Genomic DNA, 20,049 nt, shown 5'->3' on the forward strand with positions numbered 1-20,049 from the left:
AGACAAACCCCTGATTGAGCTGGCTAACTGTGGAGGCACTGGGCCCCTAATTCCAGGATTGCCCACCTTCATAATGTATGTATTGTGCACCACCACCAAAGCACCCGTAGAGGAAAAAAAAGAGGTTAGGCTACTGGTGTTCGGGAAATTGCATCAGTCATTCAGTGATAGTGTGTGTATGTTTATGGTGAGCAGCATGCTATTTCAGATAGTCTTTGTGTGCTGCCTTCCATGGCTGCACCAGGTTCCAAGGCCTCGGGCACCTTTCCAGGCTTGTAAGCCCTAAGACGGGAGGCTGGATTGTGGAGTCTATTTCTCTAATCCACAACATGAATCCCACCTAGGGCTAACAGACAGACAGACAGACAGACAGACAGACAGACAGACAGACAGACAGACAGACAGACAGACGCCTGCCCTTGCTTTGCAGCAGCCTGCCTACAAGACCCCACGTGGTGAAGGCGAAGACACAAGTCTGAGGTACAACAATGACCCACTGTGACAGGATGTGTTGGAATTTTTTTCTTTTGACTACGCCTAGAGATCCCCCTATCTCGTCCTTAACTAACAGAAACGCAGAGAGGGACCCAAGTGAAACAAAAAAAAGACGACGAGACAAACTGAGACACTCTTGAGACAAATACAGAGACTATAAGCATTTCTAAAAGATCTTCACACGATACACTACAGCAGTGGGGCTGTATCACACTAAATGATGTGTTAGCGGACACGTCGATGACCCCACAAGTGAACAACAGCCCACACTGTGGCTGTGATATGCTCTGCTGAGACTACCTCACCTCCCCAGATGTCAGCCGCCCTGACCGTCACAGCACTTTTACGACATGTCTCTGACTGTCTCATTGTCCCATGTGAGTGCCTGGGAAACTCTGGCGTGGTGATTTACAACGTCGGGGGGGGGGTGGCAGTGGTCGCCATGGTAATGGGTACCAGAAAAACAAAACGCTGGCCCGGCGTTCCCTGAAGCAGCCTCCAGAATCTGTGAGGGACAGGGATTGTGTGGGATTTGATTTGAATCCATGTCAGAGCAGTTGATGTTTTATTGAGGTGAGGAAATGGCATGGGGAATGAACACATTTCTCCAAATTGATCTTGTAGAATCAAAATGAAATGTACTGTAAGCGACTCTGACAAAACATGCTGCATTCCACACTACAAGCCAGTAAAACATCAATATCACTAATAATATCAATACTAATCTGATCCTAGATCTGTTTGTGCTTTTGCCTATACACCATTGTCATTATCAAACCAAATGTTCAGCATGACAATTCCATTGGGAGTTGGCAAGCGAGCAAAAACAGATTGGCACCCAGGCTATATCTGTACATCTTCTATACGCCAAACCAACAGTCTACAACTCAGAACAGACATCAACCTTTGTAACCATATTGGCTGGCAGTGACACAGTAGCTGAAGGGAAAACCGGACACCAAGCCGAGGCCCAGGCTCAAATTCTGCCAAAAGAATCAAATTCATAACATAACGTTCTCCCCCTGAACCAAAGTGTATCATACAGTGGGATGATTCCGTGCTTCCCATGAAGGGAGATAGTTGAGGTTTAAAGTCGCTGCAAGAAAGACCAACTATGGTACCATGCAGAGGAATTCAGTGAATATGGTGTCACTTCTACTGAACAAACATGAAAGACATACTAAAACAGCACACTGGAGTGAGCACATATATCAAGGGTGCATACTGCACATCAGTCACTTGGGAAAAACAACAATGTTGCACTTGGCTAGTTTATCTGCTGCAGTAGTTTGGCAGAGTGGAGTGTGTGTGTTTGCCTGTGTGCATCTTAATGTGTGTTTGCTGGAGCAGGGGCCATGTGAAGCTGGCTAGGGTTCTAAAGTGCATAAAAATACAAATAAATCCTAAATAAATATATCCTACCGTTAGTGTCAGTTAGTCAAATTTCTGCCCTGCTAGAGCTAGAGCTGCCCCGGTCAACTGTAAGTGCTGTTATTTTGAAGTAGAAACGTCTAGGATCGACAGCGGCTCAGCCACTAATTGGTAGGCCACACAAGCTCACAGAACGGGACTGCCGAGTGCTGAAGCGCGTAGGGAGTTAAAATCGTCTATCCTTGGATGCAATACTCACTACCAAGTTCCAAACTGCCCCTGAAAGCAACTTCAGCACAAGAACTGTTCGTCGGGAGCTTCAAGAAATGGGATTCCATGGCTGAGCAGCCGCACACTAGCCGAAGATCCCCATGTGCAATGTCAAGCGTCGGCTGGAGTGGTGTAAAGCTCGCCGCCATTGGACTCTGGAGCAGTGGAAACGCGTTCTTTGGAGTGATGAATCACGCTTCACCATCTGGCAGTACGACGGACAAATTGGCAGATGCCAAGATACACTACTTGCCCCAATGCATAGTGCCAACTGTAAAGTTTGGTGGAGGAGGAATAATGCTCTGGGGCTGTTTTTCATGGTTTCTGGCTAGGCCCCTTAGTTCCAGTGAAGGGAAATATTAACTCTACAGCATACAATGACATTCTAGACGATTCTGTGATTCCAACTTTGTGGAAACAGTTTGGGGAAGGACCTTTCCTGTTTCAGCATGACAATGTGCCCGTGCACAAAGTGAGGCCCATACAGAAATGGTTTGTCTAGATTGGAGTGGAAGAACTTGACCGGCTTGCACAGAGCCCTAACCTCAACCCCATCAAAATCCTTTGGAAATAATTGGAATGCCGACTGCGAGTCAGGCCTAATCGCCCAACATCAGTGCCCGACCTCACTGATGCTCTTGTGGCTGAATGGAAGCAAGTAACCACAGAAATGTCCCAACATCTAGTGGAAAGCCTTCCCAGAAGAGTGGCTATTATAGATGCAAAGGGGGGGGGGGGCAACTCCATATTAATGGTCATGATGTTATTAATGGTCAGGTGTCCACATACTTTTGGTCATGTAGTGTATCTCATTGCACTGGCAGACCATTTTGATTATTTAAACAAAACCAAAAAGTCTTGATAGGGTAAGAAAAATGTTATTTGATCTTAATAAGACATCTTACCAAGACAAATGATCTTAGTGCTCTGGCAGATCATTTTGCGTACTTAAAAAAAGGCTTGAAAAAGGCTTGTAGTCAGAATATCTTAGAACAATACAAATTATCTTGATGTATTTTCCGGGTAAGCTATGTCAACTAAAAACTAGTAAATGCGTTTTCTTGGTGAGTGCGATGAACTCAACTCAAGCAATTTTTAACTTCATTATCTCAATACAATAATATCTAGGTAACACTAACATTGTTTGCAGTGTAGTCTACTCAACTATCCCAGGTCTGCTGCTGACTGATCTACTGCAGGCATTACCTCACAGCCCAAGTACTGCTGGCAACACCACCCTCCCAGCTGGCATGTACACCACAGCTTCAAAGAACCTCAGTACTGGAAGGGACAGGTGAGAGAGAGGGAGAGAGAGAGAGAGAGAGAGACAGAGAGAGAGATGAAGAAAGAAAGAGAGAGATGAAGAAAGAAAGAAAGAGAGAGATGAAGAAAGAAAGAGAGAGAAAGAGAGACAGAGAGAGAGAAAGAGAGAGAGCGGGAGAAAGAGAGAGAGAGAAAGAGAGAGAGTGAGACAGGAGAACGAGAAGAGAGAGAGAGGAGGAGACTGTGTGAGAGAGAATGATACAGGGAAAGATAAACAGAGAGAGAGAGAAAAAGTAAAGGACTGGGAGAGAAAGAAGCGAGTTGAAGCCGTTTTTTTTAACGGCAATTGAAAACAAGCTGTCATTTTTCTTTTGAAGTTTTCGCTCTAAGCACTTCTCGTCCAAGGATACACACATTTCTGCAAACTGTTTGTCTTTTCATTTTTCTCTCTCTCCCCATCTCCTAACAAAGCGCAACGCTGACGGATAGAGCACTCAGGCTACGGTTGTCAAACTCAATCTAGTGAGATAAACAAGATACACTGCTGTTTCTACCATGTAACAGCAGCCTGCAAACTCTTGCTCAAAGAACACTTTCAATTCTCACTTATCATGTTAACTCCTTCAAAATTCAAACTGCCACCGACAAGCAGCACACTAGCATACCCGGGTTCACATAGTATTCAAAATAATTTTGTCTAATGTCGTCTGGCCCAGGGGTGCAAAAACTGAAGTGACGAACCACCCTTGCTGTCTCTGCCTGCCTAGCCGGCTCCCCTCTCTCCACTGGGATAATCTGCCTCTGACCCTATTACGGGGGCTGAGTCACTGGCTTAATAGTGCTCTTCCATGCCGACCCTAGGAGGGGTGCATCACACCGTGCCAGATCTTTTGCGCTATACTCGACTTGAGTGGGTTGAATCTGTGACGTGATCTTCTTGAGCAGTTTTGCGCCCCCTTGAGCTCGTGCGGTGGAGGAGAGCTTCGTGGGCTTTACTCAGCCTTGTCTCAGGGTAGTACATTGGTGGTCTGTTGATATCCTTGTAGTGGTGTGGGGGCGGTGCTTTGGCAAAGTGGGTGGGGTTATATGCTGCCTGGTTTGCCCTGTCTGGGGGTATCGTTGGACGGGGCCACAGTGTCCGCTGACCCCCAACGTCTCAGCCTCCATTATCTAGGCTGCAATAGTCTCTGTGCCAGGAAGCTGGGGTCAGCCATGCTCGGTTATGAAAAGCCAACTGACAATTTACTCCTGAGCTACTGACCTGTTGCAACAAGTGTGATTATTATTTGACCCTGCTGGTCATCTATGAACGTTTTGACATCTTGAAGAACGATCTGGCCTTAATGGCCGTGTACTCTTGTAATGTCCACCCCGGCACAGCCAGAATAGGAACCCAGGTCTGCGCTCTAGCGTAGTCATTCTGATTGGCTGTGGCAATGTCCTCTCCTTTTACCATGCTCCGCTGCCTCCATATTGCGCCAGACACCAGGCGAACACTCCCCCCAGAATGGCCCATTGGTTAAACATGCTGTGTACGCCAACAGCCCCAAATTGCAGCACAATCAGTTTTGATACTTGGAAGTAGCCCCTGAACGCTAGGCTAGCACGCACCACTAGTTTAATGTGTTTCATAGGATCGGCAGGACGGGGGGGGGGTGACCACAATGTGGCCATTGTACAGGAAGAATATAAGTGCAGACATAAGGAGACAGGTTGGGTGGTGGTCGAGTGGAGGGAGGTCGAAGGGGGGCAGCTTAGGTTAGGGCATAGGGGGCGGTCTGGTGGATTGTGGATGCAGCGCCATTGGAACAAGGCCATATGGACAGAGAGAGAGAGAGAAATACACACTGGTCTATAGGGAGGGAGCAGAAGGGACTCTACTGTGTTTAAACTGTTTTCTTTTTATTTAACCTTTATATATACAGGTTTTTCTCATTGAGATAACATCTCTTTTCCAAGAGACACCGGGTCAAATAGCAGCACCTATTCTATTTAATAAACACACCCATACGGTGCAGTAAACTGCATAAACCACAGACACTAATATTGCACACCTAACCAATCCAATACAGGCAGGCAGGCAGGCAGGCGCACACACACACACACACACACACACACACACACACACACACACACACACACACACACACACACACACACACACACACACACACACACACACACACACACACACACACGCTTTGATCCTCTCCTCTCTGCAGCATCTGTAGCACCAGGGACTCCCGTCCCGTCATGGCGGTTGACTGGCTCGGAGAGGGAAGGAGAGGAGCTGGCTGGGAGGCTGGTGGAGTGGTGCCCCGCTGGGGCCAGATTACATGTTGCTTGTCTCCCAGCGTGGGGGTAACTGAGACGGGGAGGCTAGGTGGTAACGGTCGCAGCAGGGAGCAGCAGTAGGGTAGTAGGTGGTAGGAGGGCTTCTCTATGGATAGTGGTGCTGGTGTTGGTGGTGATGGTAGATCAGGAACTATAGTGTTGCATTGCTCCGGCTTGGCCGGCATCACATATGTACAGTAGTCGTCTTTGATACTGCCTGTGTGTAAATGATCTCACTCACTAGGACCCCTAAATGCTCTAAGTCTAAGATATGGCTTTGGAGGACCCACACAGTGCCTTAGGTATGATGTAGTGTATGAAAACCAGTGGGATGGTAGTCCTGTGTAGTTCAGTTGCAACACCAGGGTTGTGGGTTTGATTCCCACAGGGAACAAGTATGAAAAAATAATGAAAATGTATGCACTCACAACCCTGGTAAGTTGCTCTGGATAGGAGTGTCTGCTAAATGACCGTAATGTAAATGGTTGGCTTGGGGATAGATCTTTCTTCAGATCCTCCAGCTGTCCAATTTCGTGGTATCCAATTGTTGTAGTAGCTACTATCTTGTCTCATCGCTACAACTCCCGTACGGGCTCGGGAGAGACAAAGGTTGAAAGTCATGCGTCCTCCGATACACAACCCAACCAAGCCGCACTGCTTCTTAATACAGCGCGCATCCAACCCGGAAGCCAGCTGCACCAATGTGTCGGAGGAAACACCGTGCACATGGCAACCTTGGTTAGCGCGCACTGCGCCCGGCCCGCCACAGGAGTCGCTGGTGCGCAATGAGACAAGGACATCCCTACCGACCAATCCCTCCCTAACCCGGACGACACTAGGCCAATTGTGCGTGGCCCCACGGACCTCCCGGTCGCAGCCGGTTACGACAGAGCCTGGGCGCGAACTTAGGGACTCTGATGGCACAGCTGGCCCTTAACCACTGCGGGAGGCCAGGGCTGCCATCTTAGCGGCTCTTAACCAACCATGCTATTTTGTTTGTTTTTTCCGTGTTGTTTGTAACCTGTTTTCTACATAATGTTGCTGCTACCGTCTCTTATGAATGAAAAGAGCTTCTGGACATCCGAACTGGGAATACTCAACTCAAAATGGACGAGGAGTTCTTCTTCAATGAGTGGGACGCGAGGGATATACTACGGACACTCAACCAGGCCCAGATCCCCGGAATTCGCTGGAAAAGGAAACGTAGGTTTCGCGGAAAGAGACCAGGATGCCTTGTGAGGATCAGGTGAAGAGTGGCTAATCTGACCCTTGCCTTCCGTTCTGCTAGGTAACGTTCAATCGCTGGGAAATAAATGGGACAAACTGAAAGCACGTATATCCTACCAACGGGACATTAAGTTAAAAATTGTAATAATCTTATGTTTCACCGAGTTGAGGCTGAATGACGACATTAAGAACATACAGCTGGCGGGTTATACACTAACGGCAGGACAGAACAGCATCATCTGGTAAGGCACATTTGTAAACAATAGCTGGTGCACAATATATAAGGAAGTCTCAGGATTTTGCTCGCCTAAGGTAGAGTATCTCATGATAAGCTGTAGACCACACTATCTACCTAGAGAGTTTATCATCTGTATTTTTCGTAGCCGTCTACATACCACCACAGATCGAGGCTGGTACTAAAACCGCACTCAATGAGCTGTATTCCGCCATAAGCAAACAGGAAAACGCTCATCCAGAGGCAGTGCTCCTAGTGTCCGGGGACTTTAATGCAGGGAAACTTAAATCAGTTTTACCTAATTTCTATCAGCATGTTAAATGTGCAACCAGAGGAGAAAAAAAATTCTAGACCATCTTTACTCCACACACAGACGCGTACAAAGTTCTCCCTTGCCCTCCATTTGGCAAATCTGACCATAACTCAATAACTCTATCCGACTGATTCCTACTAACAAACAAAAATTAAAGCAGGAAGCACCAGTGACTCGGTCTATAAAGAAGTGTTCAGATGAAGCAGATGCTAAACTACAGGACTGTTTTACTAGCACAGACTGGAATATGTTCCGGGATTCTTCCGATGGCATTGAGGAGTACACCACATCAGTCACTGGCTTTATCAATAAGTGTATCGAGGACGTCGTCCCCACAGTGACTGTACATACATACCACAACCAGAAGCTATGGATTTACAGGCAACATTCGCACTGAGCTAAAGGGTAGAGCTGCCGCTTTCAAGGAGCGGGACTCTAACCTGGAAGCTTATAAGAAATCCCGCTATGCCCTCCGATGAACCTTCAAACAGGCAAAGCGTCAATACAGGACTAAGATCGAACCGTACTACACCGGCTCCAATGCTCATTGGATGTGGCAGGGCTTGCAAACTAGTACATACTACAAAGGGAAGTACAGCCGAGAGCTGCCCAGTGACACGAGCCTACCAGACAAGCTAAATAACTTCTTCTAAGTAGCACTGAAACATGCATGAGAGCATCAGCTGTTCCGGACGACTGTGTGATCATGCTCTCCGCAGCCAATGTGAGCAAGACCTTTAAACAGGTCAAAATTCACAAGGCCGCTGAGCCAGACGGATTACCAACACGTGTACTCCGAGCATGCGCTGACCAACTAGAAAGTGTCTTCACTGACATTTTCAAACTCCCTGTCTGAGTCTGTAATACCTACATGTTTCAAGCAGACCACCATTGCCCCTGTGCCAAAGAACACTAAGGTAACCTGCCTAAATGACTACTGACCCGTAGCACTCACATCTGTAGCCATGAAATACTTTGAAATGCTGGTCATGGCTCACATCAACACCATTGTTCCAGAAACCCTAGACCCCCACCAATTTGCATACTGCACCATCAGATGACGCAATCTCTATTGCACTCCACACTGCTCTGTCCCACCTGGACAAAAGGTACACCTATGTGAGAATACTATTCATTGACTACAGCTCAGTGTTCAACACCGTAGGGCCCTCAAAGCTCATCACTAAGCTAAGGACCCTGGGACTAAACACCTCCCTCTGCAACTGGATCCTGGACTTCCCGAACGGGCCACCCCCAAGTGGTAAGGGTAGGTAACAACACATCCGCCACACTGATCCCCCACACAGGGGCCCCTCAGGGGTGTGTGCTCAGTCCCCTCCTGTACTCCCTGTTCACTCATGACTGCATGGCCAGGCACAACTCCAACACCATCATTAAGTTTGCTGATGACACAACAGTGGTAGGCCTGATCACCGACAACAATGAGACAGCCTATAGGGAGGAGGTCAGACAACCTCTCACTCAACATGATTAAGATGATGGAGATGATTGTGGACTACAGGAAAATGAGGACTGAGCATGCCCCCAGTCTCATCGAAGGGGCTGTAGTGGAGTAGTTTTAGAGCTTCATGGTCCTTGGTGTCCATATCACCAACAAATTAACATGGTCCAAGCACACCAAAACAGCCGTGAAGAGGGCACGACAAAACCTATTCCCTCTCAGGAGACTGAAAAGATTTGGCATGGGTACTCTCAGATCCTCAAAAGGTTTTACAGCTGCACCATCGAGAGCATCCTGACGGGTTGCATCACTGCCTGGTATGGCAACTACATAATTACCTCAATTACATCAACACCGGTGCCCCCTGCACATTGACTCTGTACCAATACCCCCTGTATATAGCCCCGCTATTGTTATTTACTGCTGCTCTTTAATTATTTGTATTCTTATCTCTTACTTTTTTAGGAATTTTCTTAAAACTGCATTGTTTTTTATGGGCTTGTAAGTGAGCATTTCACCGTAAGGTCTACTACACCTGTTGTATTCGGCGCATGTGACCTTTAAAATTGGATTTGACTTGAATATCCCTACTCTGTCACACCCTGATCTGTTTCACCTGTCTTTGTGCTTGTCTCCACCCGGCCTCCAGGTGTCGCCCATCTTCCCCATTATCCCATGTGTATTTATACCTGTGTTCTCTGTTTGTCTGTTTCCAGTTCGTTTTGTTTATGAAACCTACCAGCGTTTGTTCCCCTGCTCGTGTCTGTTTCTTGCTCCTGTTTCCTAGTCCTACTTGGTTTTGACTCTTCTGCCTGCTCTGACCCTGCCTGCCGTTCTGGACCCTATGCACCCTACCTGCTCTAGATTACTGACCCCTGCCTGCCTTTAACCTGTCGTTTGCCTGCCCCTGTATTAGAAATAAACGTTTATTTCCCCGACACTGTCTGCATCTGGGTCATACCCGAAACCTGATATACTCTCTGCAAAACACGAGGCTGCATTTTCAGTCCCTCACATTAGTGCAATATTGATAACATGGCAATAGCCTAACACATCACAATGACACGAGTATAAAAAGCTACATACTGCAGTAAAGTTCAGGGCCAGGATGGGAGATTGGATGCAACTGCAGCAGAACCATTAGGAGCTCTGAAAGCATCAGCTCTCACGAACAACTCATACAGGCTGCTCTAATGCACGAGACCAACTAATTGCCTCTTGCCTAAACAAGAGACTAAGTTGTCCTAAGTGGGAATCAGTCGGTTGCATTAAAGTATGTGCTATTGTAATGTTATTATTAGCTACTCTGTGTGAAAAATGCATGAAACCGAATGAAACAAAAACAACTATATACACTAGTAGTTAGGTATAATTGAGGTTGTATTCTAGCTAAAATGGTTGAGTTTGAGATCTGCTGAACTTGTGGATGATAAACATATGACATGAAATGCCGGTCCTGTGTAGCTCAGTTGGTAGAACATGGCATTTGCAACGGCAGAATTAGTTGGCTTGATTCCCAGGACCACCCACATGTAAAATGTATGCGCACATGACTGTCTAGGATAAAAGGGTCTGCTAAATGGCATATATTATTATTATTATTATAGCATTTTTTCAGAATTTAGCAGATGCTCTTAACCAGAGCGACTTACAGTAGTGAGTACATACATTTCTGTACTGGCCCCTCGTGGGAATCGAAACCCACAACCCTGGCATTGCAACGCCAGAGCCACATGGGACCTATTAGTAATGTAGGATTAATATAACATGAAATGCTGACTGATATAAGTAGTATTGCAGTACTATTGGAGAATTGAGTGCTGGTGGCCTGGTGTGTTGCAGAGATAGATTGAGCAGAGATAGATTGAGCAGGCTAGCTGGTGTTCTGCTTTGCTAGTTAAATTCTGCTGAGTCACACTACAGTCCACCAAGACCCATAAACTCTGTGTGTTCCCAACCAGAACCACATGTCTGAACACCTAAGAAAGAGCGAATGGACATCCAAGTGGTTATCACGATGGAACGACCAACTTTTATACATTGTTTCTGGTGATTCAAGACAGTAGCGGAGGAATCATTTAGCTATCAGCGATACAATTCGGTTCGGTGCTCGAGTCTGTGGGTGAGTTCCGGCGGTGGTCTGAAAGTGGACTTGCCACAGGAGGAGTTTGAAGACGGAGCATCTACTTTACCAATTCAAATGCTGCCTGATATTAGCTCTAAACACATAGAAAGTGCCTTGGAGGTTGCAACATTCTGAAAGAGTCATAACATTCTGTCCAAAGCGCTCGTAACTCTTCTGGTGAGTTAACCGAACGGCACTGTGAATTTACCGCAAGTGAAAATAGACATCAAGCATCTTCAACGTCTGTCGACCTCTAACCCAAAAGGTCAAAGGTCCACGTGGGACTGCTAGAGCACACACAGTGAATCACATGACAGAGAGAATGGAAATGCACTTACTGTAGGTTGCATAACGTATTGTTGATGAGGCATCCATGACGTACTCTGGACCTATGAGGGAGACATCAAATGAAACGTCATTATTGACTTAAGGTTAACCATGCCACCTCTTTTCCCTTTCAATCAACAGTGTGCAATAACTGGTTTTCTATTGTCACACTATTTCTCTGCATGCTTGTGCCCTGTCCTTTCCCACTGTTACTTCCGTGCCTGGGAAGTGTGGGCGTGTCGAGGTAAGACGAAGCTAACGAGCCTCGGGCCAGTTGAAAACACACAGGCCTTGAATTTGCAGAGTTAGGCACAGCGTGTCACGCCACAGGACAAGATGGCTCAACCCAGCTTGGGTCGACAGTGGCAATCCGAATATCGATGGACAAGGACCCACAAACTAACCCTGAAGCAGAAAAAGACCTACTGCTCTATTGGACTGAGTGGGCCATTCAGTTCAACAGAATTCCTGCTGTCGACCGTGAGAGAAGCCACAGTTGAAGAAATGGACCATTTAGATTTGCTGTTGAGGAGTATTAGACAGCTAGTCAGACACACACACACACACACACACACACACACACACACACACACACACACACACACACACACACACACACACACACACACACACACACACACACACACACACACACACACACACACACACACACACACACACACACACACACACGTCTGCCCATTGATCCTTGGGGAAATGATTGGACTCAACAAAGACAAACAGATGCTAATCTTCCATAAGAACGCCAATCCTCTGAGCTCGTTAAAGCCCATGATTTGGGGCTTGCCTAAACAAGTGAGGGGTTTTTATTGTATAGCACAGAGCCATGATTGTTTGTTTCCTCCTCACGATGTTTGTTCTCGAGACAACAGGAAGAAAAAAAGAGAGATGAGACCAAAGCTTTGTTCCCTAATCGTCCATCTTTAGAATATTTCCACGTGACATCAACAAGATTAAACCTGCGTGTGCTTTTAAATGTTTTGACTTGAGATTGATTGTTTAATTTTTTTTTTTTAAAACTAATTATTATTATGGATGCATTAGTAGCAGCAGTGATGACTTAATAAGAAGCAGGTACATTGTGTGACTGACTATGTTGTCCAGTGGTCTAGTCTGAGGATGTCCGTCTACCTCTGGCTGACGCTGCCCTGAGCTTGTGTTTGATATTAAGGCAGCCAGAACACAGCAGGGCAGACCGCATGGCTAGACCAGGAAGTGGATGGATTGTCCACTGTCACGTGACAAAGTTTTCCCAGCGTACACAGTCCAAAGACAAACAGTCTGTTTACAATGGGCATTTGGCGAATTAGCCATCGTTTTAGTTTGTTTGTTATTTCCAGTAAATAAATACAATTGTAAAACACACAATTCAATAAACAATAAATGATCTGCATCTGAGCAGATTATATGTAATAGTAGCCAATAAAAAAAGTGCAAAAGGCTTCATATTTTCTATCACAAAGAACTGAAATCATATATTTTTGGCCACAAGTGATTCCTTTGTCTCATACCGTATGCTTTGCTTCCTGCCTGCTCTACTCTTTGTACTTGAGCAGAAGATGGAGGACTCACCTTGCCTGTAGCTGCCTGGCTGAAGGGCAATATTATCAGGAAGTGGTCGTGGCCAATATTGAAACTGTGAGGATTAATATTCCTCAAAAGCCAGGCCATTGTTTTTGATAAATCAATTTGGGAAGCCTTCGGAACGCGGATTAGCGCAGCGCTCCAGCCCACTTCTCACCCCAGCACTGGACCTGAGTTTTAATCAGACATTTCTGAAAGGCGGACAAGCCAACCTTCACCAACTAACCCCCTTCCCTCTCTCTTTCCTTCTCCGTCTTTATCTCTCTCTCTCTCTCTCTCTCTCCCTATCGCTCTCTCTCCAGTGCTCTCTCTTTCTTGCTCTCTCACTCTCTTATTCCATCTCTCTCACTCTCTCATTCCATCTCTCTCACTCTCTCATTCCATCTCTCTCTCTCCCTGTCGCTCTCCCTCTTTCTGCATTCTAATCAGCCTCAATGATAAACAGTGAGTGCTCTCGGGGGAAAGTGGAGGTGAACTGAACAGTGTCTCTTCCCTTCTGCTTGTTGCAGTCAAACATCTGGAGGTGCTTGAAATTGTGCGTGTTTAGAAATGGAAACGCTCTGTTTCACATGGTTCCAGGGATCAACTGGGATGCAAAGTGTGGAATTCAGTTAGCAGGAAAAAGGGATGTAAAATTACTACGAAAGGTATGACAGCTTGAAAAAGCTTGAAAAGCACAACAGGGTCAGGACAGCGAGGGAGAAACTGTTTGTTTTTTCCCAACACTCTAATTCCTAACGGGCATGGCTTTTCTCTTTCCCCCCCCCAGTCTATTTCCTGCTCATTTTTCGGTCGAGACATTCCGTCTGTTGTGTTTTCATCCCAGCGTCGTTGGCAAACCAATGAGGAAAGCTTCAAAGTTACGAATCTCCCAGAGCCTCTTGTTGTTTTCCAGCCCCACAGCTTGCCCATCTCCCAGCCAGTCCCCAGCCGCCCCGCGGTTATCTCCCTCTGGGTACACTACAGTACACCACTCACCTGATATGTGGAGACGGGGGAAGCAGCGATGAAGGGCGTGATGGACGTCTGTGCGATCATGCGGTTGGTGGCGATACTGTAAGGCGAGGTGTAGAACCTGAGGAGGAGAGAGGAAACAGAGCAGGTGAAAGGGAGGTCACACCCTGGGTACTGGATGACACTATAGATCTCCATGCATTACAACTGTTTGCAATGAAATAGCAGGATGATCATGGTTATTAAGTGCCTATTAAGGTTGAATTAAAATGATAGGTTAGGGAACTACTGTTTCCAAAAGCTGATTGGGAATTAACATTCATTTATAGACACCAGTATGTGAGGACATTTTTGTGTGTTTCCGCCTTGGGCTTTTTATGTACTAACCTCTAATTGAACCATTTGAAATCTTTTCCACACATATTCCTCGAGCCAGTCCATCTCCACATAAGGACTGGAATGAACCCATACAACAGATAACACTGTCTCTACTAAAATACCTTTTATGTCCATTGATCCATGCACACCAATAAACACACCCACATAGTCGTCTATGGTCAGTCTTTGAGGGCCGCACAGACATGTGGGTATAGCTCTTCATTGTCTTGTTCCATCCTTTTGCCTGCTCAAATCAAACACCACGCAATATATTGTGTTTTGTGGGGGCGCATAAAAGTTTCACGAAGCGTCTTATGGCTTCTCGATTGAAAAGTCTGGTTTTATCAGGTCAAAAAAAATTGAGCTTTGTCGTCGCATAAAAAAATGTGTGCCTGTGTTTTCGCCCCGAGCAATAAGGCTATATATACCATGTTGGCTGGCTTAGGCTGATGGCTGACTTCAATCCACAGTGTTTGGGAAAACTCAATGCATTTAAAGAAGGCTATTCCAAAGTGTTGAGTTTGGCTCTTGGGGAAAGAGCTGGCGGGCTACTTTAACATCCCTGGGTGTCATTTTTATCACCTCGCTGGTTAAGTGCAATGTTATACCACTGCTCTGTTGGTAGAGCCTGGTGCTTACAAAGCCAGAAAATGGGGTTCGATTCATGGGACCAAGTACCCTTATGTAAAATGTAAGTCACTTTGGATAAAGGCGTTTGCTAAATGGCATATATTACAATTATATATTATGATACAACTATCATGTTTGGGCTTTGTACAAAGGATACATATACAGTACCGGTCAAAATTTTGGACACACAGTTGATGATTCAAGGGTTTTTCTTTAGTTTTACTATTCTCTACATTGTAGAATAATAGTGAAGACATCAGAATCAGGTAATAACCAAAAAAAGTATTACAAATAAATATATATGTTTTAGATTCTTCAAAGTAGCCACCCTTTGCCTTGATGACAGCTTTGCCCACTCTTGGCATTCTCTCAACCAGCTTCTTGAGGAATGCTTTTCCAACAGATTTGAATGAATTCCCACATATGCTAAGCACTGCTTTTCCTTCACTCTGCAGTCTAATCCCAAACCATCTCAATTGGGTTTAGGTCGGGTGATTGTGGAGGCCAGGTCATCTGATGCAGCACCATCACTCTCCTTCTTGGTCAAATAGCTCTTACACAGCCTGGAGGTGTGCTTTGGGTCATTGTTGGGTTGAAAAACAAATGATAGTCCCACTAAGCGCAAACCAGTAGGGATGGCGTATCGCTGCAGAATGCTGTGGTAGCCATGCTGGTTAAGTGTGCCTTGAATTCTAAAATAAATCACAGACAGTGTCACCAGCAAAGCAACCCCACATCATCACACCTCCTCCATGCTTCACGGTGGGAACTGCACATATATATTTTTAAATTTTACCTTTATTTAACCAGGCAAGTCAGTTAAGAACACATTCTTATTTTCAATGACGGCCTGGGAACAGTGGGTTAACTGCCTGTTCAGGGGCAGAACGACAGATTTGTACCTTGTCAGCTCGGGGGTTTGAACTCGCAACCTTCCGGTTACTAGTCCAACGCTCTAACCACTAGGCTACGCTGCCGCCATATGGAGATCATCCGTTCACCTATTCTGCGTCTCACAAAGACACAGCAGTCGGAACCAAAAAAGGACAGATTTCCACCGGTTTAATGTCCATTGCACATGTTTCTTGGCCCAAGCAAGTCTCTTCTTCTTAATGGTGTACTTTAGTAGTGGTTTCTTTGCGGCAATTCAACTATGAAGGCCTAATTCACACAATCCTTTCTGAACAGTTGATGTTGAGAAGTGTCTGTTACTTGAACTCCGTGAAGCATTTATTTGGGCTGCAATATGAGGTGCAATTAACTCTAATGAACTTATCGTCTGCAGCAGAAGTAACTCTGGGACCTTCCTTTCCTGTGGCGGTCCTCATGAGAGCCAGTTTTATCATAGCGCTTGATGGTTTTTGCGACTGCACTTGAAGAAACTTTCAAAGTTCTTGAAATGTTCCGGATTGACTGACCATGTCTTAAAGTAATGATGGACTATTGCTTCTCTTCGCTTATTTGAGCTGTTCTTGCCATAATTTTTATTTGACCAAATAGGGCTAACTTCTGTAAACCACCCCTACCTTGTCACAACACAACTGATTGGCTCAAACACATTAAGAAAGAAAGAAATTCCACAAATGAACTTTTAACAAGGCACACCTGTTAATTGAAATGCATTCCAGGTGACTGCCTCATGAAGCTGGTTGAGAGAATGCCAATAGTATGCAAAGCTGTCATCAAGGCAAAGGGTGGCTAATTTGAAGAATCTCAAATATAATATATATTGTGATTTGTTGAATACTTTTTTGATTACTACATGATTCCATATATATTATTTCAGAATTTTGATGTCTTCATTATTATTTTACAATGTAGATTTTTTTTTTTTTTTAAATAAAGAAAAACCCTGGAATGAGTAGCTGTGTCCAAACTTTTGTCTGGTACTGTAATTATAAAATTGAAAAGCCCTACTTACAGTAGATTCTGTATTGCTATCTTCAACACTATTCCTGAATTAATTTTATGCGTTGAAATCTTGGATTAAAATGACTAACAATGACTTGAACTAGAGGTGGAATAAAAAAAACATGACCTCACGAAACATGTTGGTGTGTTGTTTCTCCAGCCGTTAATATTTGTCTGAAAATGCCAAGGAAATACAGGCTTTAAAAGGCCCAGTGCAGACAAACACTTTTCCTGTGCTTCAGCCACACCCTTTGCTGACAGGTGTATAAAATTGAGCACACCGCCATTCAATCTCCATAGACAAACATTATATAGGTGGCACCGTCATAGGATTCCACCTATCCAACAAGTCAGTTCGTCAAATTTCTGCCCTGCTAGGGCTGCCCCGGTCAACTGTAAGTGCTGCTATTGTGAAGTGGAAAGGTCTAGGAGCAACAACTGCTCTGCGAAGTGGTAGGCCACAAAAGCTCACAGAACGGGACTGCCGAGTGCTGAAGCATGGAGCGCGTAAAAATAATCTGTCCTCGGTTGCAACATCCACTACCAAGTTCCAAACTGCCTCTGGAAGCAACGTCAGCACAATAACTGTTTGTCTGGAGCTTCATGAAATGGGTTTCCATGGCCGAGCTCGCCGCCATTGGACTCTGGAGCAGTGGAAAAGCGGTCTCTGGAGTGATGAATCACGTTTCACTGGCAGTCCGACAGACGAATCTGGGTTTGGCGGATGCCAAGAGAACGCTACCTGCTCCAATGCATAGTGCCAACTGTAAAGTTTGGCGGAGGAGGAATAATGGTATGGGGTTGTTTTTCATGGTTCGGGCTAGGCCCCTTAGTTTCGGAGAAGGGAAATCTTAACGCTACAGCATACAATGACATTCTAGACGATTGTGTACATCCAACTTTTTGGGCAACAGTTTGGGGAAGGCCCTTTCCTGTTTCAGCATGACAATGCTCTTATACGCAAAGCAAGGTCCATACAGAAATGTTTTGTCAAGATCAGTGTGGAAGAACTTGACTGGCATGCACAGAGCCCTAACCTCAACCCCATCAAACACCTTTAGGATGAATTGGAACGCCGACTGCGAGCCAGGCCTAATCGCTTAACATCAGTGCCCGACCTCACTAACGCTCGTGGCTGAATGGAAGCATGTCCCCGCAGCAATGTTCCAACATCTAGTGGAAAGCCTTCACAGATGTGGCTGTTATAGCAGAAAAGGGGGACCAACTACATATTAATGAACCATGATTTTGGAATGTGATGTTCGACGAGCGGGTGTTCACATACTTTTGGTTATTATTAGCGGCTTGTGTCTTTTTTAATATCAAGGAGTATTTTCACTTTCTCTGGTGATAGGCGTAACAACATGAATTGGTGCATGAGGCAGAAATAACACAATAAGTGTGAGTTTCGCCATCAGCTGGAAGACTGTCCCCATTTCTCAGCGGAGGGAGGGAGAGCAGAGGGAGGGTGAGTCGGGTGAGAAGCAGCCTCACCGCTGATCCCTCCCTCCCTCAGACTGACCATCAGATGCAGGCCACCAGCCCAGTAAGAAAAAATAAGCAAATGATTGTGCTCACTCAGCCGTGCCTCACAAGTAACACAACAAATGATCTATTACCAGTGTGATCATATAACAACATTGGCAGGGCAATATGCAGTGATAATGTATTGGGCCTATAGCCTACTGCACAAACCTCATTGCTTCAGAACTGTTTTTAATTGGTTAATGTGGCATAGACCTATGTTATTTAAGTCATGTCACAAAAACTGAGCGGTAAGATCTCGGCTTGCATTATGACTCGGGAAAGTGATCTCGACTCAGACAAGGTTGAGCTATTGTCACTGACTAGTCTTGAAGTCTTGAAGTAATCTCAACATACTGCAATCATACAGTATATTCTCCATTTACTGTATCTACACACCACTCTTGCAAATCTACTAAATGGTCACTGTGCTATTCTCCATGTTCCTCGTCAAACTTAAACGTTGATGTCGGGCCTCATAATTACAGCGTACCGTTTACGGTCCTAAAATGGCCAGTGCTGTATCTAATGAGATGCTATTCATTCACCCAGTCTTATTCCAGGGTCATTGAGATAAGTGCTTCAGGAAGCAGGGAGTGAGGGAGAAGCTTCCTGTCACAGACTGAGGCCACATTGAGATAGGACGGAACTCAAGGCTCTCCTCCCCTTCCTGTTACAGCACACAGCGAAAAATAGAACACTTTGTTAGGCCATTCATTTCCATGGCACCCCTTAGTACACCGACACGGAAGGCACGCATACACACACACACAATCAGAGTCACAGACAAAGGGACAGGAACACACGCAGGCAACCAGGCATGAAAGCATGCAGGCACGCACGGACAAACACCTGAGACCAATCACCACTGCATCAAGAATCTGAAAGATTCTTTAAATAGATTGACTCTTACCCATTCTGCATAGCAGCAGGATCATATGTTAACTGCATACCAGTCTGCAACACAAGAGAGACGAGACATATCACAGGTTAATCATTGAATTTCAAATTCAAGTCAGCATAATGAACAGGTTTTGAGAGATAGGTGGAGACAGAGAGAAAGAAGAGAGGAATGACAGTGAGTGTATGCATGAAAGTGTGTGAGGTCCTTGTATTTCTTCCTCTTTCTCACCCTCTCTCGTTTCGTTCCCATCTCTCTCTTTTCCCTCCCTGCAACCTGTCATCTGCATTCCTGAAGTCTCTCTCCCAGAGGAGGCCTAATCCCATTTCTTTTAACTGGAACCTGCTGACGACAGCAGATTTCATCAGCACGCTTTCCAGCTCTCTCCCTGTCCCCATCTCTCTCATTCCCCCCCCCCCCCTCTTCCCCTCTCTGTCTTTCTCTCCCCTACCTCTTTCTCTCCATACCTCTTACTCCCTCATTCCTTCAGGATGGTTGTGTGGGCAAAAAGGCAGGAATGACCCTCAGGAACTAGGGGGGTCAGTGTACATGGACATCACCCACGTGATGAGAAACAGAGATCCAATGAACACAACACCGGATGCATAAGCCCTTAGTGACACGGCCACTGCGGATGTGTGCGGTATTAGCATAATATACAGTACAGGCCTGTGTGTGGTCATTCATGTGAGTGTGTTTGAGTGTGAGTATGAGTGTTTGCATT

The 20,049-nt window shown here is 45.6% G+C and overlaps 1 protein-coding gene across 6 annotated transcripts in view; it reads right to left on the reverse strand.

Annotated features, from left to right (window-relative positions):
- LOC118397695 (RNA-binding motif, single-stranded-interacting protein 3-like) overlaps positions 1-20,049 on the reverse strand; it is a 348,179-nt gene that overhangs the window by 11,393 nt on the left and 316,737 nt on the right. For all 6 annotated transcript variants that reach the window (XM_052470599.1, XM_052470597.1, XM_052470596.1 and 3 more), the window contains 3 exons: positions 19,338-19,381; positions 14,006-14,102; positions 11,434-11,484 (listed from right to left, as the gene is read on the reverse strand). In XM_052470599.1, the coding sequence (XP_052326559.1) occupies positions 11,434-11,484; positions 14,006-14,102; positions 19,338-19,381 (192 nt within the window). The remainder of the gene's footprint in view (positions 1-11,433; positions 11,485-14,005; positions 14,103-19,337; positions 19,382-20,049) is intronic.

The sequence above is a fragment of the Oncorhynchus keta genome, chromosome 19, assembly GCF_023373465.1.
Source record: "Oncorhynchus keta strain PuntledgeMale-10-30-2019 chromosome 19, Oket_V2, whole genome shotgun sequence".
Taxonomy (NCBI): domain Eukaryota; kingdom Metazoa; phylum Chordata; class Actinopteri; order Salmoniformes; family Salmonidae; genus Oncorhynchus; species Oncorhynchus keta.